Source organism: Pristiophorus japonicus, chromosome 11 (assembly GCF_044704955.1).
Source record: "Pristiophorus japonicus isolate sPriJap1 chromosome 11, sPriJap1.hap1, whole genome shotgun sequence".
In the NCBI taxonomy this organism is placed as follows: domain Eukaryota; kingdom Metazoa; phylum Chordata; class Chondrichthyes; family Pristiophoridae; genus Pristiophorus; species Pristiophorus japonicus.
In genome coordinates, this window is record NC_091987.1 from 189415221 (window position 1) to 189441212 (window position 25992).

At 43.5% G+C, this 25992-nt stretch overlaps 1 protein-coding gene across 2 annotated transcripts in view; it reads right to left on the reverse strand.

Annotated features, from left to right (window-relative positions):
- The window catches only part of jhy (junctional cadherin complex regulator), a 118531-nt gene that overhangs the window by 67404 nt on the left and 25135 nt on the right, over positions 1–25992 (reverse strand). For both annotated transcript variants that reach the window (XM_070894365.1, XM_070894364.1), the window contains exon 3: positions 9777–10857. In XM_070894365.1, coding sequence (XP_070750466.1) covers positions 9777–10857 — 1081 coding nt within the window. The remainder of the gene's footprint in view (positions 1–9776; positions 10858–25992) is intronic.

The window sequence follows — 25992 nt, forward strand, 5'->3', positions numbered from 1 at the left end:
ACACTTACTTCATTCTAAGTTAGAGTAAGTTTTTGCTGCCTAAACTTGCAAAACAGACGTAAGTGGCTGGTAACGCCCCCTTTTGAAAAAAAAAACTGTTCTAAAACAAAACTATTCTAACTCACTAGAATTGGAGCAAACTAAATGCCGAGAATTGCAATTTCTAAGATACTCCAATCTAAACTAGTTTCTCCAAAAAAATAGGAGCAACTCGAGCCGAAACTTGAGCCCAATAGGTCTACATGGATTGATTTAAATACTGGGTCTTAGTATTGACACGGCATTAGTCACTCGTAGGTTACAAGATCTTTACTTAAGGGCTGGTCTGGATATCTCACCTACTCTCTATTATGCATTCTCTGAAAGAAATAATGGCATTAAATGAGGAAACAGTCAGGAATTTATCTGGGGTCATCAACTCTGACAGCACTTAAAATAGTCTCTGCACTAACAATACTCAAAATTCTGCTGCTGATATGGGGAAGTCCCTGCAAATGGACCAGCATGAAAATGCTACCAGTGCTCCGCCCTGACATTAATTTGATTTTTAAAACAGCAGTAGTCTTGGACTGTCTTCTTTTATGTGCACTGATTTTTCCCCTATAGCAGTCAAAAGCGTATGGATTGGCTAAGTTAGTCCGTACTGACGCACATAATAAGAACATAATCTTTTATCAGCACTGTACCTGTGCCAATTACATACGTACTAACATTGCAAGCAATCTGAAAAGCAGGATACAGCTTTAGACTTCTAATATTGACATTCATTCAACAGATGACATTTGCTAGCATACAGTACAAAGAGCCTAGAATTCTCAACATTCCCCAATACTGTAACTACCTGCACTTTTGATTAGACTGTAAAATGTTTAAAAGCCACTCAAAAGGTTTATATTTTTTTTAAAGCGATTCCTATAGTAGAGTACATACAAGACATAGTATTTCTGGTGTAGCTCAATTTTGTTACCTGCAAATTAAATTTTTTCTGGCATCTTATTTTGATTTTATTGAAAAGCCAGTTTGGCTCAGTGATAACGATCTTGCTTCTTTAATGGGCCAAAATTTACAGTAACCAGCGAATGAACAGCACCCGCCGTGACTTAGACTTGCCCGTTTAATTTCCATGAGCAAGGTGCTGTTAGTGGGAGGTTTACAGGGCCTCTGGGACTTGTGTGAACAGGTCAAGCAACTGTGTATCTCCTTAACCAATCAGATTGCCGAATTGTTAATGAACAGTGCAGAGTCTGAACCAGGAAGTACAAGATGGAATAGTGAATCCAATGTCAAATCAGATGAGAAAGAGAAATAAAGAGAGGGAAATAAAGATTGGGTTAAGAAAGAAGAGAAAAAAAAGAAAAGTTAAAAGATAAATTTATTTAAATTTTAAAAAAAAATCTCTAACAGTTAATAGTCTCACTACTAACTTTACAATAAATTCTGTCCTATTATGTTACTTGAAGAGAAAGTCATTTCAGTGTTCTTCCCATTTGTAAGATATCTGCAAGAGTTTCTTGTGATATCTCATGTACTGCAGTGCTCTCTAGTGTTTGAAGGTTGTCATTGTACCCTATAACTTTCACTATTGCATATAAATATTAATAAAGATAACAGTAACATTAGGCCTGAAATTCTGGCCTCCCCGTATGGAGTGTGTACAGACCCGGGAAGGCATAGCAAACGGCAGTTTTTGGCACGCGATACTCATGCGCCGAAAACCGGCTTTTGAGATCTGTCAAGTTCTGGCTTGACAGATTGCACGCATCTCGGCAGCAAGGACACTTGCATGGGCAAGACTGCGCTATTTGCCCATCTCTTGCCCAGCGAATATCCTTAAAACTCTTGTGCCTGATAAAAGCAGGCGTATAGTCTACTTTTACCAGCGTAAGAGTTTTAAAACATATAAAAAACATTATAAAATTTAAAAACACGTTTTTATGTTAAAAATCTACGGTAAGTTTATTTTAAACCCTAATTACAAAAGAAAATCGGAAATATATATATTTCTAACACATTTATTAACTTTAATTTCAATTACTTTTAATTATGTGAGGTGTGTTTTTATTTTGTATGTTGTGTTTACTGTGTTTGGGGTCTTTTTTCTCATTAATATCAATGAGAACTCGTAGATACAGAGTTCTCATTGCTATCAATGAGAATAACTTCGTTAAAATTCTCACTCGTCGGAAAGAAGCCTCCGACCAGAATTTCAGGGATTGATTTAACAGTTTCAGAACAAATTCCCTTCAATATTCAATATTAAAGGTTACATTATTTTATCATTCTTCAGGATTTTTTTGAAAAATGTATGCAGCAAAGGAAGTGGCACTCCAAATACCTCCACCAAGTTCATTGCTTTCAATATAGGCAAGTTGACTATTCCCCATGAAGCAAATCCACCAGGGAAAGTGACAACAGGCTCACACCATGTGGCTGGTCAGAATGCCAATGCAATTGATTGCATTGAGAGTAAAAAATAGTTTGTCTTTTTATGGTTTTATGGTTTCTTTCATTTGTAACAATTTTGTTCTGTGTTACTCGCTATCTTAATTCAGATTATATCTCTGGCTGCCCGGCTTAGACTAAAAAGAGGTTACACAGGTCATCAATATAAAGACGAGGGGGCCTGTAGTAGCAAAAGGAATTAATCAGGGGAAAAGTAATTTAGCAAAGTTAAAATCTTAAGCAAGAAGGCTGAGAGAAAGGCTTAATGTGTTCATGGTGGAATAGCTGAGTCCCACATTCCAGCAATTAGGCTGAAACAAAGAACAACGGTTCTCACAAGGGGCTAGGACTTAGGTCAGAGAATTCTGTGAGGAGATAACACTCCTGAGAGACAAGACAAATGTAGACAGCTCACAGCTCACAGAAGCTGAGGCAGCCATATTCGAGTCACACGAGATAGCAGAAAACAAAGCCTCTTTGAAATGAGAATAGCCAGATACACTTGTCAAGGACACCAGTTTAAGCGTTAAAACCTGGGAATGAAGTTCACAGAAATGTAACACATAACCAAAGTGGCCGTAACTGAATGTACCAATGAAATCATTAGAGATTGAATGTACCAATGAAATTACTGTAACTGTATTAACCAATGTATTAGTAGTAGGTGGGCGGGGACTGGTGGCAAATAACCAATGGAACACATCCCCATGTAGTTTCATTATTTTGACTGTATTTTGAACGTATAAAATGTAACAGCACATAGCTGTTCCACGAGACTGGTAAGGATAGTATCCAGTATCGTTACTGATGCAACCGGATCTCCCTTGATTAATCAGGTTTTAATAAACAATTATTTTCTCTATATATGGACCTTGTGTCGAGTGTTATATTTTTAATACTCCACAACAGGGCCAATAATGTAGATCTGCAGAGCTCTGTTCCCAAGGTGCTCTGTGTGCTTGTGTCCCACTAAGCTGACATTGCCCACTAACGTAAGATCAAATCATGACTATTTTTTGGTGCCACTCCTACTGTATGACGTATAATGTGCTGGGAGTGCAAGGGGTCCACTTGGATGAGATTTCTGTCAGCAGCAGTAACTGTAAAGTTACACTTCTGATTTTATCAAGACTAGTGACTGAGGGCAGAATGACCCATTCAGTGATCAGGCTCTGGAGTACCTGGTGCAGGCGGCCAAATGCAAGTGGCATTGTATTGATGGAATGGTAGTTCTTTCTATTCATGAATGACATTACATGATGACCATGGCCACATGCATGCAGTAAATGATGCTGAGTACTTTTGGGAATTCTGTGCCATGCCAGAAGTGGAGGACTGTTCTTTCTGCTGACTGCTTTCCAGAGAAAATGTTTTGAAACCCCTGGCCATGTTACCTACTTGATGCAGCTGTAACAGCAATCTTCAAACTTGCTTGGAGGAAATCTACTGCATAATAGCTCAAAGCAGCTGTAACCTTCACAGCTGCTAGAAGGGTCATTTCTATACTCGAACAGATCTCCAAATCTGGCTGCAGGAGTTGCAGAGTTGGTGGAGAACGTCTTTTAGGTTTCGAGACAGGTGCAGGTAAGAGACCCTGGCATAACATTAGCCTAAATGGAGTGCCTAAAGTACAATCTCACTTGTCTAGCATGCGTCCTGTAATGGGCTTTGTATATAGTCTCCTGTGTAGTCTCCAAGCATTAAAAGTAGTTAAATGCCACATTATGGCACATTACGACACAGGCATGGTGAAGGCCTCAGGGTTCCTGTGCTGTGTAGCTTTGGGTAATTGATATTGCAATAATGGCCCGTAATTTGTGGTCAGCAGTGAAGCAAAGGCGTTTGCTGCTGGCCCCGAAATAAGCTTCGCACAAGGATCTTGAGATCTGTGTCAAGAAGTTCGGTTTTCCGACACGCAAATCAAATTCAACATAGTATAGTGTGAATCCCATAGTACAAGCTGCTTTGACGTCAACAGGCTGTCAAAGCAGCCAATCAAAATGCAGAATTCTCACAGATAGCGAACAAGGAGGTGAGTAAGCTCTTAAAATTCTAACTTTTTAAAAATGCTAGAGACAGCAAAACAAAGATTGTGGTTCTCACATGGGGAAACGGCAAACCTGAAATAAAGATAAACAAACTTTAAAAAAAAATTAAAGTTTCTTAATTTTAATTGGATAAATTTGACACTGCACAAAATTAAAATTAGTTTTTCAGGGCCATAACCTTTGTTTAGAAATCAATACGCTGTTAAAACCCCAGTTACAGCTAATCCCCTGCGGTCCAACGTTTAACGGGGTATTTAACAGCGTAATTACCGTGGAAGAGCCAACGTTTTCATCACTTTCCCTGATTTGCGAGATTGCACAGACTGCCTGGAGCGCACAGCACAGCCTGTGGAGGAGCAGTGAATGACAGACCGCAACTTCTGGATTTTCGCACGAGGCTGCACATGCGCTAAATCCTGAAGTTGCGGTCAGTTTCAAAGACAAAACAATGGTGAACGCTGCCAGCTCGCCGTCATCAGGACTGCAAGTTCCAGTCCATTGTCTCCTAATTCTTCAACTAATCAGAGGTCGTTCTCCAAAGCTCCACTGATCAAAATTTGACTGAAATTGAAAAGCATTTGGCAGAACATCAGCATTGCAAATATACATACGTAGCATACCATGTTCTTCATTACAATGTCCATATATCATTGAAAAGAAAGATACAAGGAGAGGGATGACACAGAGAATTTAGTCTTCCTGAATGACAATGCCAGAACACAATCAACCCCCATACTGAAATTATTATTCACAAAAATATCAATAGGTTTGTGATATTATACACGTGATACAAAAGAGGGCAGAATTTACCATAAACTTTCACATTGCGGAAAGCATATGCTATATTCTGTTTCAGCATTTGTTGAGAAATTCTTTTGCCAATGCAACTTTTGTGGAAAGAAAGGGAATCTATTAAAGATGCTTTCAGATACATCTTGTCGTAGAGTTACAGTGACACTTCTCAGACCTGCCCACCATTGTAGGGAGAATACGATTTGGTGTGGGAGTACCTAAAGATAGAGAAGGACCTTTATTTTTAAGACAAAGAAATAGAGAAAACTTACCAAAAACAGAGACAAGAAATACATTTTTAAAAGTCACGATACAGAAAAGGTGCAATAAAGTTTAGTAAAAGAGAGAAAGTTGGAGAGAACAACTGTGAAGGCAAAATCCAATAGATGAAGTAAGAGAGAGGAATAGAGTAAATGATGAAGCATGGGTCAGGAATAGAAAGGAGAAAGAGTAAACAGACAGTGGAAGAAGTGTGAAAATACAACTGATAACAATAAAAATGGGACAACAAACTTGGAATATATTTAAAAGGTAACATTAATGTAAAAGTAAATATTTTCATTGTGAAGTTTTTGCTTAGTTTAAAAAAAGGAAGGAAGGAAGAAGGAAAGATAGAGAGAAAGAAAGAACAGACAGGACAGACCTGGATTTATATAGCGCCTTTCATGACCACCGGACGTTTCAAAGTGCTTTACAGCATATGAAGTACATTTGGAGTGCAGTCACTGTTGTAATACAGGAAACATGACAGCCAATTTGCGTACAAGCAAGCTCCAACAAATAGCAATAGAAGGCGGCTTATATTTACCTCCTCAAGTCCTGGAGACACAGGACCTTACCTCTTAAAACTAGAAAACAATTGCTCAACTGTCGTCAGTAGCAAGTTGAGTTACCATCGCTTGGTTTTTGGACTGGACATTCTGGGTTTTGTGTGAATTGTCAGTAAATGTCTTAAATGAAAAACAGACTCTAAAGTGTTTTTAACATCAAACTCCAGATTTCCTATTTATTTCTTATGATATATGGTTATTATTAAGCTTAATACATTTTTAAAAGAATAATCCAGTTAGCAAAATAAAAAGCCACGATCCCACTCTCTGCCCCCATTCTGGATTTAGACTTAAAAGGTTGCAGCACTACGGGCCCAAGTTTCGGGCCGTGCCTAGAACGGCGCAGCCCCGACCTGGACGCCCGTTTCTCGCGCCACAAAGTGCACCTAAAAAAAACTTACAGATTCTCCAACTCCCTGTAGGTCCTCTGGAGTCGGGCGCGGCGCAGCACGAGCTGTGGGGGGCGGACCAGGTCCCTGCGATGAAAACAGTGCCGGGACCTCTGCACATGCGCGCTACAGTGGGCGCGCATGTGCAGTAGCTCCAGGCACCCAAAACTGTGTGGGAGGGGCCCGAAGCACGCAGTCCCTAGCCCTGGCCGAATGGCCTCACTGGGGCTGCGTGCATAAGGCTGCCTCCCACGCCCAGCTCCTGCTTCCTCCCGACCCAACTCGACTCCCGCTTCCCCCCCCCCCCCGCCCCCACCCCCGGACCGGACCTGACCCTAACACCGACACGACTCCCGCTTCCCCCCACCCCGCCCCCGGACCGGACCAGACCCGACCCTCCGGACTGGACCCGACCCGCGCTTCCCCACCCCCCCCCGACCCGAACCGAACTGACCCGACCCGCGCTCCCTCCCGCCGGCCCCCCCCCCACCCGAACCAACCCGACCTCCCTCCTCCACCCCCCGACCCGACCCGACCTCCCTCCGCCCCACCGACCCGACCCGCGCTCCAGACCCCGGACTCGACCCGACCCTGTAAATCTGGTGCTGGGGACGGGCCCTGCCTGAAGTCTTGGGCCCAGACGGGGCCGGCCCATTCAGCCTCCCTCCCCTTTCTCCTTCCCCTCCCCTACTCCTTTCCCCCCCCTTCTCCTTTCCCCCCTTCTCCTTCCCTGCCCTTCTCCTTTCCCTCCCCCTCCTTTCCTTCCCCCCACCTCTCCTTCCCTTCTCCCCCCCTTTTCTTTCCCCATCTCCTCTCCCCCCTTTCCCCTTCTCCTCTTCCCCCCCTTTCCCCTTCTCCCCGCCCCCTTTCCCCTTCCCCTCCCCCTTTCCCCTTCTCCTCCCCCTTCCCCTTCTCCCCCCTACCCTTCCCCTTCTCCTCCTCCCCCTTCCCTTTCCCCTGCTCCCCCCCTTCCCTTCTCCTCCCCCCTTCCCTTCTCCTCCCCCCTTCCCTTCTCCTCCCCCCCTTCCCTTCTCCTCCCCCCCTTCCCCTCTCCACCCCCCTTCCCCTTCTCCTCCCCCCCTTCTCTCCCCCCTCTTCTCTCCCACCTCCCCCTTCTCCCCCTTCCCTCCCTTCTCCCCCATCCCTCCCCCTTCCCTCCCTGCCCCTCTGCCTGCCCCCCTCTCTCCCTCTACCCCACTCCTCCCCCTCCCTTCGCTGTCAGAAACACAGACACTGACAGACAGAGAGTGAGAGACACACACAGACAGACAGGCAGAGAGATAGAGACACTGACAGAGACACACTGGGGGAGGGGGGGGCCATCCCAGCACGCTGTTGGAGGACTCCCGGTGCTGCAGTCGGTAAGTAGAAAATGTTTTATTTATTGATTTAAAAAAAAAATTATTTCGTATTAATTTTTTTTGATTGATTTATTGGTTGATTTATTGCTGTTATTAATGATGATGGCTCTTTATTTGTAAAACTGAAGTGTTTAATGTTTGTAAACTTCCCTTTAAACCGCCCCCCCCATTCCCTACGCCTGATTTGTAACCTACGCTTGATTTTCTAAAGTGTAAACAAGGTTTTTTCGAGCATACAAAAATCTTCACTTACTCCATTCTAAGTTAGTTTGGAGTAAGTTTTCACTGCCGAAACTTTGAAAACAGGCGTAAGTGGCCGGACACGCCCCCTTTTGAAAAATAAAAACTCTGTTCCAAAGTGAAACTGTTCTAGCTGACTAGAACTGGAGCAAACTAAATGCCGAGAATTTGAATTTTTAAGATACTCCGTTCTACACCAGTTGCTCCAAAAAATCAGGAGCAACTGACGCCGAAACTTGGGCCCTACAAGTGGGTCCACCAATGAGCAGATGCTACTGTTACTGCAGTCAGTCCTGAATGACAATTTGAAGATATCAGCAAATTTTTAGTTTTAGTAACTAAAACACAGAGCAGCAAGCTCCCACAAACAGCAATGTGATAAGGACCAGATAATCTGTTTTTTTGTTATGTTGATTGAGGAATAAATATTGGCCAGGACACCGGGGATAACTCCCCTGCTCTTCTTCGAAATAGTAACATAGGATCATTTACGTCCATCTGAGAGAGCAGACTTCAGTTTAACGTCTCATCTGAAAGACGGCACCTCCGACAGTGCAGCACTCCCTCAGCCTACACTTATGTGCTTAAGTCATGAAGTGGGACTTGAACCCACAACCTTCTGACTCAGAAGCAAGTGTGCTACCCACTGAGCACTGGCTGACACTAGCTGAAATTAAAGAAGGGAAAAACACAAACTTAGGCAAGAAATTCTGGAACAAAAGCAAAATGTAATAAAACCTCTGTCAAGATATACATTAACAAAAGGAAATAAAGATAGCGTTAAACCCCCAATATACGATGGTTTGGTCACCTTACCTTCAGTATAGTAACTAGTTTTCATACACTGGTAAGCACTTCAGCACTAAGGCCCAAATTTTCCCCAGCACTGGGCACCGTTTATTCAGTGCCCAGTGAGTTTTTTGGAACTGAAGGCCAGTTCAAAGAGTCCCCAGTGTTGAAGCACCAGCTTGTACTGCCAGCACCAGAGTGTTTGGCGCCATACATTCTGGCGCTGGTGTACCTGTGAAAGAGGTTCCCGCGCCCTTTCTGGGCTTAAGGCCAAGTTTCCACCCTACGAAAATTTTTAACCCAGCGCACAGACCCTATAATCACCGTAGGAAAAAACCTTACCTTCAGTTGGAGAAACCCGCGCTGGCCCACTCCTATACCCAGCTGAATGGACTCCCTCGCTAAAACTTTAATTATTAGCACAATTTAAAATACTATATTACCAGTAACTAAGTATAAAAATAAAACTGTTAAATGAAAACTTACCAAGAATGCTGTTCCTGCGATGTTAAACTGCATTCAGGCCAGTTTGTTTATTTTATTGTGTGCATGCGCCGTGCGGTTTTTTTCCTTTCTTTGCGCATGCGTGTTACTTGCCCTTTTTTTTTTCTAGATCGCTTGCGCTATGCGGTTCTAGTGCACACTTGAAGCCACGTCCTGCAAGTTCAACTCGGGTAGCGCTGGCGCCAGAAGGTGCACATGGTGGAAGCGGACTTCGGTTTTGTATTTTCAGCACTGAGGGGCCAAATAAAAACGGGCGTCCAGATCAGTGAGCGCCATTATTTTTTTTTAGGGAAACTTGGGCCCATCAACTCAGCATGGCTTCTGCCCTCATACAGCATATTCACTGCAGTCAAAAAGAAAATACTTCACTATCACACCTACCTGCTGTGTACGTTTAGTCTCCTTTTCACTATATAATTGTTGGTAGGAAGTTATTTTGCGTGTGCCCAGAGTTTGTTTATTACGTTCCACAATATTGTCCTGTGATTTTACTTTTGTTTGCAATTTCCTGTCACGAGAGATCACAGGGTCGTTGTGGTATGTCACACTACTTATGCTCACATCACTACATGTTGACTCATGCTCCCAGTACTGCTGGTATTCTTTCTGATAGTGATCATTCAAATTTTCATAGTTGTCGTCTTCATTGTGACATTTAATTTTCCCATGGTTATCCTGGGGTACGGTTTCTGTGATTTTGTCTGTTCTTTGTTTTCTGTGGATTTGTAAATCACTCTTATTGGTTTTATCATAAGATCCGGGAGAATCAAGAGATTCATGTTCTTCTTGAATGCTATCTTCAGATTTACAATAAGGAGAAGGTGGTCTTTTCCTTTTCGGTTGTTTCACTGTTACATGGTTAACATTTTCTCTCACACTAAATCTAACTCCTTGAGATTTATTTGTTGGCCTTTTCTGTTCCAATAACCCGAAGCGTTCATTTTCATAATCATTCAACTTTTCATAGTCATTTTCTTCATCGTGACATTTATTTTTCCCATGGTTATCCTGGGCTACGGTTTCTGTGATTTTGTCTGTTCTGGTTTTCCTGTGGTTTTGTAAATCACTCTTATTGGTCTCATCATAAGATGCGGGAGAGTCAAGAGATTCACGATCTTCTTGAGTGCTATCTTCAGATTTACAATAAGGAGAAGGCGGTTTTTTCCTTTTAGGTTGTTTCACTACACGGTTACTATTTTCTCTCAAATGAAATCCAACTCCTTGAGATTCATTTGTGGGCCTTTTCTGTTCTAGTAAGTCTCGGTGTTCATATTCACGGGATCTTCCAACATTTTTCTCCAACGGGTCATTCGACTCTTGGAGTGAGTTCTCAAGTGAATCATTAAGATGTGGGTTGTGTTGTTGCTGTGCCTGCTTGGACTTGAGAATCTCTGCTCCCACTCTGGTATTCCTCCAATTGGGATTATATCGCAGGCTGGCGTATATGTCACTGGATTGATGTCTGCAAGGATTTTCAAAAAATTCAATTATAGCATGAAAGATTGTTGACCAAGTAGCCAAAAATATAGAAAATATCTTATTAACAAGTCTAACTAGATTCTGATAAGCTGGATGTTGTGAGTGAATAAAATTGAGATCACTAAAATGTAAATCATGTTATATTTTAGTCATTAATTGTACAATACACCAATAGATGGAACAAGCTTTCCACCAACCCTCTTCCCAGTTACCCAAGTTGATGCCTAATGGACTCCCACTATTCGATGTGAGAAAACATACCAACTGAGAGTGTTTTGCGCTTTGCAAAAGTAAGTGCATGCATGACTCATCCTCATCCACGTGCTGCAAACCACATACAAATAGGTGCAGCTTATTTACTTTTCAGTAACCTAATGTGCCCTTACACGTCACATAGTAGGGCAGTTTGGCAACAAATGTGGAACAATAAAAGGATTGAGTGGGGAAGCTACTGTACTATCCCATTGCATTACTGTAGGTTAGGGCTGTCATGTATCCTTAAGTTCATGCACTGAACAATGCAGTAAGCTCTCTTCATTGGCAAGAATAGAACGGCAGCACAGGAGAACACCCTTACTTGTGGTTTTAAATATTGTCAATTAAATATAGACTTCTTACTCGAGGCATTTATACAATAACTCATATTTGTAAAAGCATTCATCCTGTCAAATGATGTCTCACAGCATTTCACAACAGGGAAAACTGGACACCGACCACGAAGTGAGGAATTTTGTGAAAAAGGTGACCCAAATGCACAGAGATTATTTTTTAATAGACTTTTGAACACGGAGAATTGGAGTGGTTTTGGAAAAGACTTTTAGAGAGCTGTGGTGGAAAGATCTGCATTTGATGGTGGACTAGAGGGAGCAAAGACCAAGCACATGGAATTGGAGGCAACTTATTGACTTGGATAGGGAATTCATTAGGAGATAGAGATAGGGATAATGGGTATGTACTCAAATTGGCAGGATGTGACAAGTGGTATCCCCAAGGATCTGGACAGGGGCCAAAGCTAGGTAAAAAACAGGATGAGGTCCTACGAGACGAATTTAGGGAGCTAGGAGCTAAGTTTAAAAAGTAGGACCTCAAAAGTAGTAATCTCAGGACTGCTATCAGTGCCACATGTTAGTCAGAGTAGGAATCGCAGGATAGCTCAGATGAATACGTGGCTTGAGAATTGGTGCAGAGGGGAGGGATTCAAATTCCTGGGGCATTGGAACCGGTTCTGGGGGAGGTGGGACCAGTACAAACCAGACGGTCTGCACCTGGGCAGGACCGGAACCAATGTCCGAGGGGGAGTGTTTGTTAGTGCTGTTGGGGAGGAGTTAAACTAATATGGCAGGGGGATGGGAACCTATGCAGGGAGGCAGAGGGAAATAAAAGGGAGACAGACGCAAAAGATAGAAAGGAGATAGTAAAAGTGGAGGGCAGAGAATCCCAAAGCAAAAAACAAAAAGGGCCACATTACAGCAAAATTCCAAAGGGGCAAGGTGTGTTAAAAAGACAAGCCTGAAGGCTCTGTGCCTCAATGCGAGAAGGATTCGGAATAAGATGGACGAATTAACTGCACGGATTGCAGTTCATGGATACGATGTAATTGGCATCACAGAGACATGGCTCCAGGGCGACCAAGGCTGGGAACTCAACATCCAGGGGTATTCAGCATTTAGGAAGGATAGACAGAGAGGAAAAGGAGGCGGGGTAGTGTTGCTTATCAAAGAAGAAATTAATGCATTAGTAAGGAAGGACCTTGGCTTAGATGATGTGGAATTGGTATGGGTGGAGCTGCGGAATACCAAAGGGCAGAAAATGTTGGTGGGAGTTGTGTACAGGCCACCAAATAGTAGGAGTGAAGTTGGAGAAAGCATGAAACAAGAAATAAGGGATGTGTGCAATAAAGGTACAGCAGTTATCATAGGTGACTTTAATTTACATATAGATTGGGTTAACCAAACTGGTAGCAATGCGGTTGCGGAGGATTTCCTGGTGTGTATTAGGGATAGTTTTCTTGACCAATATGTCGAGGAACCGACTAGAGAGCTGGCCATCCTAGACTGGGTGATGTGCAATGAGAAGGGACTAATTAACAATCTTGTTGTGCGAGGCCCCTTGGGGAAGAGTGACCATAATATGGTAAAATTCTTTATTAAGATTGAGAGTAACACAGTTAATTCAGAAACTAGGGTCCTAAACTTAAGGAAAGCTAACTTCGATGGCATGTGACGTGAACTGGCTAGAATAGACTGGCAAAGGATACTTAAAGGGTTGATGGTGGATAGGCAATGGCAAACATTTGTAGATCACATGGAAGAACTTCAACAGTTGTACATCCCTGTCTGGAGTAAAAATAAAACAGGGAAGGTGGCTCAATCGTGGCTAACAAGGGACATTAAGGATAGTGTTAGATCCAAGGAAGAGGCATATAAATTGGCCAGAAAAAGTAGCAAACCTGAGGACTGGGAGAAATTTAGAATTCAGCAGAGGAGGACAAAGGGTTTAAATCGGAGGGGGAAAATAGAGTACAAGAGGAAGCTTGCCGGGAACATAAAAACTGACTGCAAAAGCTTCTATAGATACGTGAAGAGAAAAAGATTAGTGAAAACAAACGTGGGTCCCTTGCAGTCGGACTCAGGTGAATTAATAATGGGGAACAAAGAAATGGCAAACCAATTGAACAGATACTTTGGTTTTGTCTTCACGAAGGAAGACACAAATGGCCTTCCGGATGTCCTAGGGGACCGAGGATCTCGTGAGAAGGAGGAACTGAAGGATATCCTTATTAGGCGGAAAATTGTGTTGGGGAAATTGATGGGATTGAAGGCCGATAAAGCCCCGGGACCTGATTGTCTGCATCCCAGAGTACTTAAGGTGGCCCTAGAAATAGTGGATGCATTGGTGATCATTTTCCAACAGGCTATCGACTCTGGATCAGTTCCTATGGACTGGAGGATAGCTAATGTAACCCCACTTTTTAAAAAAGGAGGGAGAGAGAAAACGGGTAATTATAGACCGGTTAGCCTGACATCAGTAGTGGGGAAAATGTTGGAATCTATTATTAAGGATGAAATAGCAGCGCATTTGGAAAGCGGTGACAGGATCGGTCCAAGTCAGCATGGATTTATGAAAGGGAAATCATGCTTGACCAATCTTCTAGAATTTTTTAAGGATATAACTAGTCGAGTGGACAAGGGAGAACCAGTGGATGTGGTGTATTTGAACTTTCAAAAGGCCTTTGACAAGGTCCCATATAAGAGATTGGTGTACAAGATCAAGGCACATGGTATTGGGGGTAACGTACTCGCGTGGATAGAGAATTGGTTGGCAGGCAGGAAGCAGAGAGTCGGCATAAACGGGTCCTTTTCGGAATGGGAGGCAGTGACTCGTGGAGTACCGCAGGGCTCAGTGCTGGGACCCCAGCTCTTCACAATATACATTAATGATTTGGATGAAGGAATTGAGTGTAATATCTCCAAGTTTGCAGATGACACTAAACTGGGTGGCGGTGTGAGCTGTGAGGAGGATGCTAAGAGGCTGCAGGGTGATTTGGACAGGTTAGGTGAGTGGGCAAATGCATGGCAGATGCAGTATAATGTGGATAAATGTGAGGTTATCCACTTTGGTGGCAAAAACAAGGCGGCAGAATATTATCTGAATGGCGGCAGATTAGGGAAAGGGGAGGTGCAACGAGACCTGGGTGTCATGGTTCATCAGTCATTGAAAGTTGGCATGCAGGTACAGCAGGCGGTGAAGAAGGCAAATGGCATGTTGGCCTTCATAGCTGGAGGATTTGAGTATAGGAGCAGGGAGGTCTTACTGCAATTGTACAGGGCCTTGGTGAGGCCTCACCTGGAATATTGTGTTCAGTTCTGGTCTCCTAATCTGAGGAAGGACGTTCTTGCTATTGAGGGAGTGCAGCAAAGGTTCACCAGACTGATTCCAGGGATGGCTGGATGGACATATGAGGAGAGACTGGATCAACTGGGCCTTTATACACTGGAGTTTAGAAGGATGAGAGGGGATCTCATAGAAACGTATAAGATCCTGATGGGACGGGACAGGTTAGATGCGGGAAGAATATTCCCGATGTTGGGGAAGTCCAGAACCGGAGACATAGTCTTAGGATAAGGGGTAGGCCATTTAGGACTGAGATGAGGAGAAACTTCTTCACTCAAAAAGTTGTTAACCTGCCGCAGAGTCGTTGATGCCAGTTCATTGGATATATTCAAGAGGGAGTTAGACGTGGCCGTTACGGTTAAAGGGATCAAAGGGTATGGAGAGAAAGCGGTAAAGGGGTACGGAGGTGAATGATCAGCCATGATCATATTGAATGGTGATGCAGGCTCGAAGGGCTGATTGGCCAACTCCTGCATCTATTTTCTAATGTTTCTATGTTTCACTATACTGTATTTAGAAATAACATGGATGAAGGAATAGAGAGCCATATATCTAAGTTTTGGAAAAGACTTTGGAAGTCTTTTCCAAAACCACTCCCAATCTCTGTGTTCAAAAGTCTATTAAAAAATAATCTATCTGCATTTGGGTCACCTTCTACAGATACGTGAAGAGAAAATGATTACAGTCAGAATCAGATGAATTTATAATGGGGAATAAAGAAATGGCAGACCAACTGAACAAATACTTTGGTTCTGTCTTCATTAAGGAAGACACAAATAAACTTCCGGAAATATTAGGGGACCAAGGGTCTAGCGAGAAGGAGGAACTAAAGGAAATCCTTATTAGTCAGCAAATTGTGTTAGGAAAATTGATGGGATTGAAGGCCGATAAATCCCCAGGGCCTGATAGTCTGCATCCCAGAGTACTTAAGGAAGTGGCCCTAGAAATAGTGGATGCATTGGTGGTCATTTTCCAACATTCTATAACTCTGAATCAGTTCCTATGGATTGGAGGGTAGCTAATGTAACCCCACTTTTTAAAAAAGGAGGGAGAAAGAAAACAGGGAATTATAGACCGGTCAGCACGACATAGGTGTTGGGGAAAATGTTGGAATCAATTATTAAAGATGTAATAGCAGCGCATTTGGAAAGCAGTGACAGGATCGGTCCAAGTCAGCATGGATTTATGAAAGGAAAATCATGCTTGACAAATCTTCTCGAATTTTTTGAGGATGTAACTAGTAGAGAAAACAAGGGGGAGCCAGCTAATGTGGTGTATTTAGACTTTCAAAAGGTTTCTGACAAGGTCACACACAAGAGATTAATGTGCAAAATTAAAGCACATGGTATTAGGGGTAATGTTCTGACATGGATAGAGAACTGGTTGGCAGACAGGAAGCAAAGAGTAGGAATAAATGGGTCCTTTTCAGAATGGCAAGCAGTGACTAGTAGGGTACCGCAAGGTTTAGTGCTGGGACCCCAGCTATTTACAATATACATTAATGATTTAGACGAAGGAATTGAATGTAATATCTCCAAGTTTGCAGATGACATTAAGCTGGGTGGCAGTGTGAGCTGTGAAGAGGATGCTAAGAGGCTGCAGGGTGACTTGGACAGGTTAGGTGAGTGGGCAAATGCATAGCAGATGCAGTATAATGTAGATAATTGTGAGATTATCCACTTTGGTGGTAAAAACAGGAAGGAAGATTATTATCTGAATGGTGACAGATTAGTAAAGGGGGAGGTGCAACGAGACCTAGTGTCATGGTACATCAGTCATTGAAAGTTGGCATACAGGTACAGCAGGCGGTGAAGAAGGCAAATGGCATGTTGGCCTTCATAGCGAGAGGATATGAGTATTGGAGCAGGGAGGTCTTACTACAGTTGTACAGGGCCTTGGTGAGGCCACACCTTGAATATTGTGTACAGTTTTGGTCTCCTAATCTGAGGAAGGACATTCTTGCTATTGAGGGAGTGCAGCAAAGGTTCACCAGGCTGATTCATGGGATGAAAGGACTGACCTATGAAGAAAGACTGGATCGACTAGGCTTATATTCAATGGAATTTAGATGAGAGGGGATCTCATAGAAACATATAAAATTCTGACGGGATTGGATAGGTTAGATGCAGGAAGAATGTTCCCGATGTTGGGGAAGTCCAGAACCAGGGGTCACAGTCTAAGGATAAGGACTGAGATGAGGAGAAACTTCTTCACTCAGAGAGTTGTGAGCATGTGGAATTCTCTACCACAGAAAGTTGTTGAGGCCAGTTTGTTCGATATAGTCAAAAGGGAGTTAGATGTGGCCCTTATGGCTAAAGGGATCAAGGGGTCTGGAGAGAAAGCAGGAATGGGGTACTGAAGTGCATGATCAGCCATGATCATATTGGATGGTGATGCAGGCTCGAAGGGCCGAATGGCCTACTCCTGCACCTATTTTCTATGTTTCTATGTTTGCTGATGACACTAAGTTATGTGGCACAGTAAATACTATAAATGGGAGCAGAAAGTTCCAAAGGGACATTGATAGATTAGATTAGTGGGCAAAACTATGGAAGACTGAGTTCAATGTGGGAAAGTGCAAAGTCATTCACTTGGACCCAAGAAAGATAAATCAGAGTATTGTCAAAATAACGAGAACCTAGGAACTATGGATGAGCGCAGCGATTTAGGGGGCCAAGCAGAGAAATCACTAATCATTGCTCGTCGACAGGTACAAAAAACAATTAGAAAGGCTATTGGAATGTTGGCCTTTATCTCAAGAGGGATGGAATTCAAAGAGGTAGAGGTTATGTTATAGCTGTACAGAGTTCTTGGTAGACCCCATCTGGAGTACTGCATCCAGTTCCAAAGAAAAGAAAGACTTGGATTTATAATCGCGCCTTTCACAACCACCAGATGTCTCAAAGCGCTTTACAGCCAATGAAATTCTTTAAAAAGTGTTTTCATTGTTGTAATGTAGGAAACGCGGCAGCCAATTTGCGCACCACACCTTAAGCTGTATATATTGGCCATGGAGCAGCGCAGTTGCACCAGAATGATACTGGAGTTAAAAAGGTTACATTATAAGTATGGGTTGCATACACTAGGCTTGTATTACCTTGAATGTAAACTATTAAGAGGTGATCTAGTTGAAGTGTTTAAGATAATTTAAAGAATTTGACAGGGTAGATAGAGAGCAACTATTTGCTCTTTTGGGAGAGTCTAGAACAAGGGGGCATAACTTTAAAATTAGAGCTAGACAGTTCAGGGATGATGTCAGGAAGCACTGCTGCACACAAAGGGTAGTGGACATTTGGAACCCTCTCCCCCAAAAAGCTGTTGAGTGTAGGTCCATGGAAAATTTCAAAATTGAGATTGATAGATTTTTGTTAGGTAAGGGTATTGAGAGCTATGGAATCAAGGCGGGTAGATGGAGTTAAGGTACAGATCAGCCATGATCGAAGTGAATGGTGGAACAGGTTCAAGGGGCTGAATGGCCTATTCCTGTTCCTATATTCCTAGTAATTCATATTCAGAGGAATGGAGTGAGCCGACTAGGACATATGAAGTTGATTCACTACGGCATGTCTAATCACATTTAATGACAGCATCCAAGAAAACCTTTTAGAAAAAAAAAGTGGTTGCAACGTTATAACCTAGCACGTCCTTATACTGTACTTAGTCGAGCAGTTTAGCAGAAATTGTAGAGTAATACAAGGATGCAGCTAGGAGAAGTGGGGGTGATGGCAGTGTAGGACTTTGTGCAGGAGGAGAGTCAAGCTGCAGAGTTCTGGATCAACTCAACTTTATGTAGGGTGTAGCTGGGGAGGGCATTTGAGAAATTGATCCTTGAAGTCATCGAGGCATTGATGAGCATTTCAGCCGCAGGCAAGGTTTTTTCCTATTCATTCTCAGGATGTGGTCGTCGCTGGCAAGGCTAGCATTTTATTGGTGAGGTGCAGACTGCTGCTGGTGCAAAACCAAAGAGATGCATGACCACTTCCTCACACTGCCTTCTTTTGTACTGCTAATGGCCCCCATGAGCAGTTCTGCATTGTATTTCAGTGCAGTATTAAAGATAGCATGAGATAAGCACTGCAGGCATAGTTACAAGATCTACCAGTCCCAGATGTACACAGCTTAGGGTTGAATATATTTTAAAATTTGAAAAATAATAAAAGCCTGATCACTAGAGTCCATTGTGCACTTTGGGTTTATCTGAATCACATGACTATGAATTGCTGTTCTGTGATACAAAAATAGCAAAATTCAAGACCTTGAAATTCTGTTCTGAGAATCTGGTCAAACAAATGCTAAATGTGTTCAAATGAAGTTCGGGTGGGTCTTCCGTTTTGAGAGGTTTTAAACCAATTGAAATAAATGGACCAGCATCTCTTAAAATAGAAAAGGCATTTCATATACATTTTATAAGTGTTCAAATGCTAATATTCAGAAGTAATTTCAAGGCCTAAATATAAATTTCCAAATATATATTGTTCATTAGTAAAACAATAGGAATGCAGTTATGACATAGTATTTAATATTAAAATAAATTCAAATGAACCTTAAATCACAAATTGTATAGTCGTAAATAAACGAGCAATAATTGTGAAAGAAAAGCAAATGGAAGCTAAATGTTTAATGACATGTTTCATTCGCATATGCAAAGAACAATGAGTCCCAATTACTGAAAATATTGTAATCTAAGTGCATGGGTTGTAATTATCGGGAAACTGTTCCAATTCAGCTCCTTGGACTGAATGGTGCAGTGTTTGTGAAGCTGTTATCTATTAAATGGATATTTTGTTTTATTTGATGTGATCATGATGAGCACTAATAATGTAAACCATTAACCTACGGAAATATCTTCGCAGATGGATTTGAGACCCTCGCGGTGACCCCATTAGTCACCCAGGAATTTGGAGCACTTGCCCAGCATCTGTTGTATGTCCATAAACAAAAAAGTGTTGTATATCTATTGTCTGCAGAACCTTTTATTTGGTTGGGAACAAAAAGAACCACGTTTATGCCATGATAGACTATGAAGGAGCACTTCATACTCGTTTTGTTTCAACACTGCGACTTGGGTCACGTTGAACAATGTGACCCATTTGGACATCGTGCAGCACAATAGACCTCTTGAGATTCATACTCAGAGAGCTGAATCATTAGGATCATTTTAAATGATCCATTCTGATACCTAGCTGTCTTTATGAGAAGGGTTTCAAACCCATAAACTACGACTGCTGTGTGAAATATATTACGTCATTTACATTTTGCATACTTTTATTGGATAATTAGTTCAGCTGCTTACCAAGCTGTTCGGTCACCTTTCACTGAAGATCTCCCTTTTAACAGGGTTTTTAAAAAAATACTTGATCCTCTTGCTTCTGAGCAACTTAATGATATAATGTAAGCCTCTGCAGAAAAGGGAGGACTTAATAAGATTATTTAGGGACGGCATGTTTTAAAATATGCAACAGATCAGTTAACATTTTGTAATGTATGCACCTGTGAGTATGTTCACCGGTTTGTAGAGCTGTTGACAACTTGAGCCTCCTCCGGGAAATCCTCTCCGTGCCCTTCAGTTCTGCGCGGAGGGGATTCCTGTACAGGCTGCTCCTGCACACTCTCAACCTTGCCATCCTCGTCTGCCGTCTGGACACGCCATGGCGTACCATCTTGTCATCCGGAGGAGGCGGGGGTCACCGATGGAGTGCACTCTACGCGGGAGTCCTCCCACTATTTATCGGGGACTTGGCCTGGAGGGTGGTGCACGGAGCAGTCCCGTGCAATAAACTTTTAAGCCGGTTCATGGGCTCCCAGGCCGCCTGCAATTTCTGCGGTCTGGAAGAGTCCGTGTTCCATGTTTTTACTGAATGTACGAGGTTGCAGGCCCTGTTCCACTATTTAAAGGGACTGCTCCTCAATTTCTGGTTGCACTTCAGTCCCACACTCCTGATCTTTGGGCACCCTGTGCGGAGGGGAGCGGGTAGGTCCGAGGGCCTCCTCGTAGGACTGCTCCTGGGCACGGCCAAGGGGTGCTATCAGCCGGTCCAGGCAGCGGGCGGTCGAGGGGGTCGTTCAGCCTGACTGCCTGCCTCTCTTCTGCGCGTACATCCGCGCCAGGGTGTCCTTGGAGATGGAGCACGCGGTGTCCACCGGTACGCTCGCGGCCTTCCGCGAGAGGTGGACACCGGAGGAACTGGAGTGCATTATAACCCCCGGAAACCAAATTTTAATTTGATTTTATTTATTTTACAGTTTAATTTGTTTTAATTGCCGGTTTTAGTGTCCCCCTCCCCTTTTATAGAGGGCACTTGGAAAATTCACGATTTTAATGCCCAAAAAAAACCCCAAAAAACTACAAAAATACAAAAAAAAATGGGCATTGGGAAATGTTTGGAGTGGCCCCCCCAGATTGGGGGGTACTTGATTTAAATGTTTTATTTTGTCTCTGAAAGAGTTGTAGAGCTGTTGACAACTTGAGCCTCCTCCGGGAAATCCTCTCCGTGCCCTTCAGTTCTGCACAGAGGGGATTCCTATACGGGCTGCTCCTGCACACTCTCAACCTTGCCATCCTCGTCTGCCGTCCGGACACGCCATGGCGTACCATCTTGTCATCCGAAGGAGGCAGGGTCCCCGATGGAGTGCACTCTACGCGGGAGTCCTCCCACTATTGAGCCTCCTCCGGGAAATCCTCTCTGTGCCCTTCAGTTCTGCGCAGAGGGGATTCCTATACGGGCTGCTCCTGCACACTCTCAACCTTGCCATCCTCGTCTGCCGTCCGGACACGCCATGGCGTACCATCTTGCCATCCGGAGGAGGCGGGGTCCCCGATGGAGTGCACTATTTATTGGGGACTTGGCCTGGAGGGTGGTGCACGGAGCAGTCCCGTGCAATAAATTTTTAAGCAGGTTCATGGGCTCCCAGGCCGCCTGCAACTTCTGCGGTCTGGAAGAGTCCGTGTTCTATGTTTTTACTGAATGTGCGAAGTTGCAGCCCCTGTTCAACCATTTAAAGGGGCTGCTCCTGAAATTCTGGCTGTACTTCAGTCCCATACTCATGATCAATGGGCACCCTGTGCGGAGGGGAGTGGGTAGGTTCGAAGGACTCCTCGTAGGACTGCTCCTGGGCACAGCCAAGGGTGCCATCAGCCAGTCCAGGCAGCGGGCGGTCGAGGGGGTCGTTCAGCCCAACTGCCTGCCTCTCTTCTGTGCATACATCTGCCCAAGGGTGTCCTTGGAGATGGAGCACGCAGTGCAGAGCACGGAGTGCAACAGCATAGAGTGGCATTTGTGAGTTTGGTAAGTGAGTGAGTTTTAAGGGTTGTTCTCTTTAAACCATTTGGAGGCTGGAGTAAATTGTTTGTGGCAATTGCCAGTAGCTTCTAAGTAGCAGTTTAATTTAAAGGGGAAAAGTTAAATAGTTGGGAATCTTTCAGGTTTAGGCAGAGAAAAACAAGGTAATCTCCAGTAGGAGGCAATTAGCAGCTAGTTAAAACCAGTTCTGTAAACGACTAACCAGCAGTGAGTCATCTGACCTAGATACAGTTTAAAAAGAGGCAGCTCGTGCAGAGCAGGGAGTGCAACAGCATAGAGTGGCATTTGTGAGTTTGGTAAGTGGGTGAGTTCAGGCAAGCGGGGATGGCAGGTGCTGTTTTGTCTTGTTTTTCCTACCACTAGAGCAGCTGATAAGGAGTGCAAGAGTAGGAGACGGAGGCCCAGAGACCAGCCCAACCAGTTGCAGACAAAGATAGAGGGGTGTGAAATCGAGAGGTGACGTCTGGAGAGGGAGGCAGCCAGTTGTCGTGGTACATGTAGGTACCAACGATATAGGTAAGAAGCGGAAAGAGGTCCTACAAGCTGAATTTAGGGAGCTTGGAGTTAAATTAAAAAGTAGGACCTCAAAGGTAGTAATCTCTGGATTGCTACCAGTGCCACGTGCTAATCAGAGTAGAGGGTGCAGGGTAGTTAGAATAAATACGTGGCTTAAGCAGTGGTGCAAAAGGGAGGGATTCAAATTCCTGGGACATTGGAACCAGTTCTGGGGGAAGTGGGACCTGTACAAAAGGGACGGTCTGCACTTCGGCAGGACTGGAACTGATGTCCTGGGGGTAACATTTGCTATTGCAGTTCGGGAGTGTTTAAACTAATATGGCAGGGGGATGGGAACCTATGCAGCGAGATAGGGCGAAGTAATATGGAGTCAGAAACAGATGGTAGAAAGGTAAAAAGCAATAGTGGAAGGCCGAGTAAACAAAGGCAAGAAACTAAAAGGACAAAGGGTGTTAAAAAAACAAGCCTGAAAGCTTTGTGTCTTAATGCAAGGAGTATCCGTAATAAAGTGGATGAATTAATTGTGCAAATAGATGGTAACAAATATGATGTGATTGGGATTACAGAGACGTGGCTCCAGGATGATCAGGGCTGGGAACTCAACATCCATGGGTATTCAACATTCAGGAAGGATAGAATAAAAGGAAAAGGAGGTGGGGTAGCATTGCTGGTTAAAGAGGAGATTAATGCAATAGTTAGGAAGGACATTAGCTTGGATGATGTGGAATCTATATGGGTAGAGCTGCAGAACACCAAAGGGCAAAAAACGTTAGTGGGAGTTGTGTACAGACCTCCAAACAGTAGTAGTGATGTTGGGGAGGGCATCAAACAGGAAATTAGGTATGCATGCAATAAAGGTGCAGCAGTTATAATGGGTGACTTTAATATGCATATAGATTGGGCTAACCAAATTGGAAGCAATACGGTGGAGGAGGATTTCCTGGAGTGCATAAGTGATGGCTTTCTAGACCAATATGTCGAGGAACCAACTAGGGGGGAGGCCATCTTAGACTGGGTGTTGTGTAATGAGAGAAGATTAATTAGCAATCTCGTTGTGCGAGGCCCCTTGGGGAAGAGTGACCATCCTAATGCAGAATTCCACCATATTATGGAGAATGAAACAGTTAATTCAGAGACCATGGTCCAGAACTTAAAGAAGGGTAACTTTGAAGGTATGAGGCGTGAATTGGCTAGGATAGATTGGCGAATGATACTTAAAGGGTTGACTGTGGATGGGCAATGGCAGACATTTAAGACCGCATGGATGAACTACAACAATTGTACATCCCTGTCTGGCGTAAAAATAAAAAAGGGAAGGTGGCTCAACCGTGGCTATCAAGGGAAATCAGTGATCGTATTAAAGCCAAGGAAGTGGCATACAAATTGGCCAGAAATAGCAGTGAACCCGGGGACTGGGAGACATTTAGAACTCAGCAGAGAAGGATAAAGGGTTTGATTAGGTCAGGGAAAATAGAATACGAGAGGAAGTTTTCAGGGAACATTATGTAAAAAGAAAAAGATTAGTAAAGACAAACGTAGGTCCTCTGCAGTCAGAATCAGGGGAAGTCACAACGGGGAACAAAGAAATGGCAGACCAATTGAAGAAGTACTTTGGTTCGGTATTCACTAAGGAGGACACAAACAACCTTCCGGATATAAAAGGGGTCAGAGGGTCTTGTGAGAAGGCGGAACTGAGGGAAATCCTTATTTGTCAGGAAATTGTGTTGGGGAAATTGATGGGATTGAAGGCCAATAAATCCCCAGGGCCTGATGGACTGCATCCCAGAGTACTTAAGGAAGTGGCCCTAGAAATAGCGGATGCATTGGTGATCATTTTCCAACAGTCTATTGACTCTGGATCAGTCCCTATGGAGTGGAGGGTAGCCAATGTAACCCCACTTTTTAAAAAGGGAGGGAGAGAGAAAACAGGGAATTATAGACCGGTCAGCCTGACATCGGTAGTGGGTAAAATGATGGAATCAATTATTAAGGATGTCATAGCAGCACATTTGGAAAGAGGTGACATGATAGGTCCAAGTCAGCATGGATTTGTGAAAGGGAAATCATGCTTGACAAATCTTCTGGAATTTTTTGAGGATGTTTCCAGTAGAGTGGACAAGGGAGAACCAGTTGATGTGGTGTTTTTGGACTTTTAGAAGGCTTTCGACAAGGTCCCACACAAGAGATTAATGTGCAAAGTTAAAGCACATGGGATTGTGGGGTAGTGTGCTGACGTGGATTGAGAACTGGTTGGCAGACAGGAAGCAAAGAGTAGGAGTAAATGGGTACTTTTTAGAATGGCAGGCAGTGACTAGTGGGGTACCGCAAGGTTCTGTGCTGGGGCCCCAGCTGTTTACATTGTACATTAATGATTTAGACGAGGGGATTAAATGTAGTATCTCCAAATTTGCGGATGACACTAAGTTGGGTGGCAGTGTGAGCTACGGGGAGGATGCAATGAGGCTGCAGAGTGACTTGGATAGGTTAGGTGAGTGGGCAAATGCATGGCAGATGAAGTATAATGTGGATAAATGTGAGGTTATTCACTTTGGTGGTAAAAACAGAGAGACAGACTATTATCTGAATGGTGACAGATTAGGAAAAGGGGAGGTGCAACGAGACCTGGGTGTCATGGTACATCAGTCATTGAAGGTTGGCATGCAGGTACAGCAGGCGGTTAAGAAAGCAAATGGCATGTTGGCCTTCATAGCGAGGGGATTTGAGTACGGGAGCTTTGTTACTACAGTTGTACAGGGCCTTGGTGAGGCCACACCTGGAGCATTGTGTAGAGTTTTGGTTTCCTAACTTGAGGAAGGACATTCTTGCTATTGAGGTTCACCAGACTGATTCCCGGGATGGCGGGACTGACATATCAAGAAAGACTGGATCAACTGGGCTTGTATTCACTGGAGTTCAGAAGAATGAGAGGGGACCTCATAGAAACGTTTAAAATTCTGACGGGTTTAGACAGGTTTGATGCAGGAAGAATGTTCCCAATGTTGGGGAAGTCCAGAACCAGGGGTCACAGTTTAAGGATAGGGGGTAAGCCATTTAGGACCGAGATGAGAAGAAACTTCTTCACCCAGAGAGTGGTGAACCTGTGGAATTCTCTACCACAGAAAATTGTTGAGGCCAATTCACTAAATATATTCAAAAAGGAGTTAGATATAGTCCTTACTACTAGGGAGATCAATGGGTATGGCGAGAAAGCAGGAATGGGGTACTGAAGTTGTATGTTCAACCATGAACTCATTGAATGGCGGTGCAGGCTCGAAGGGCCGAATGGCCTACTCCTACACCTATTTTCTATGTTCTATGGACCGGAGTGCATCATCACCACCGGCAACCAAATTTTAAATTGATTTTAGATGTTTTAAAGTTTAATTTGTTTTATTGCTGGTTTTAGT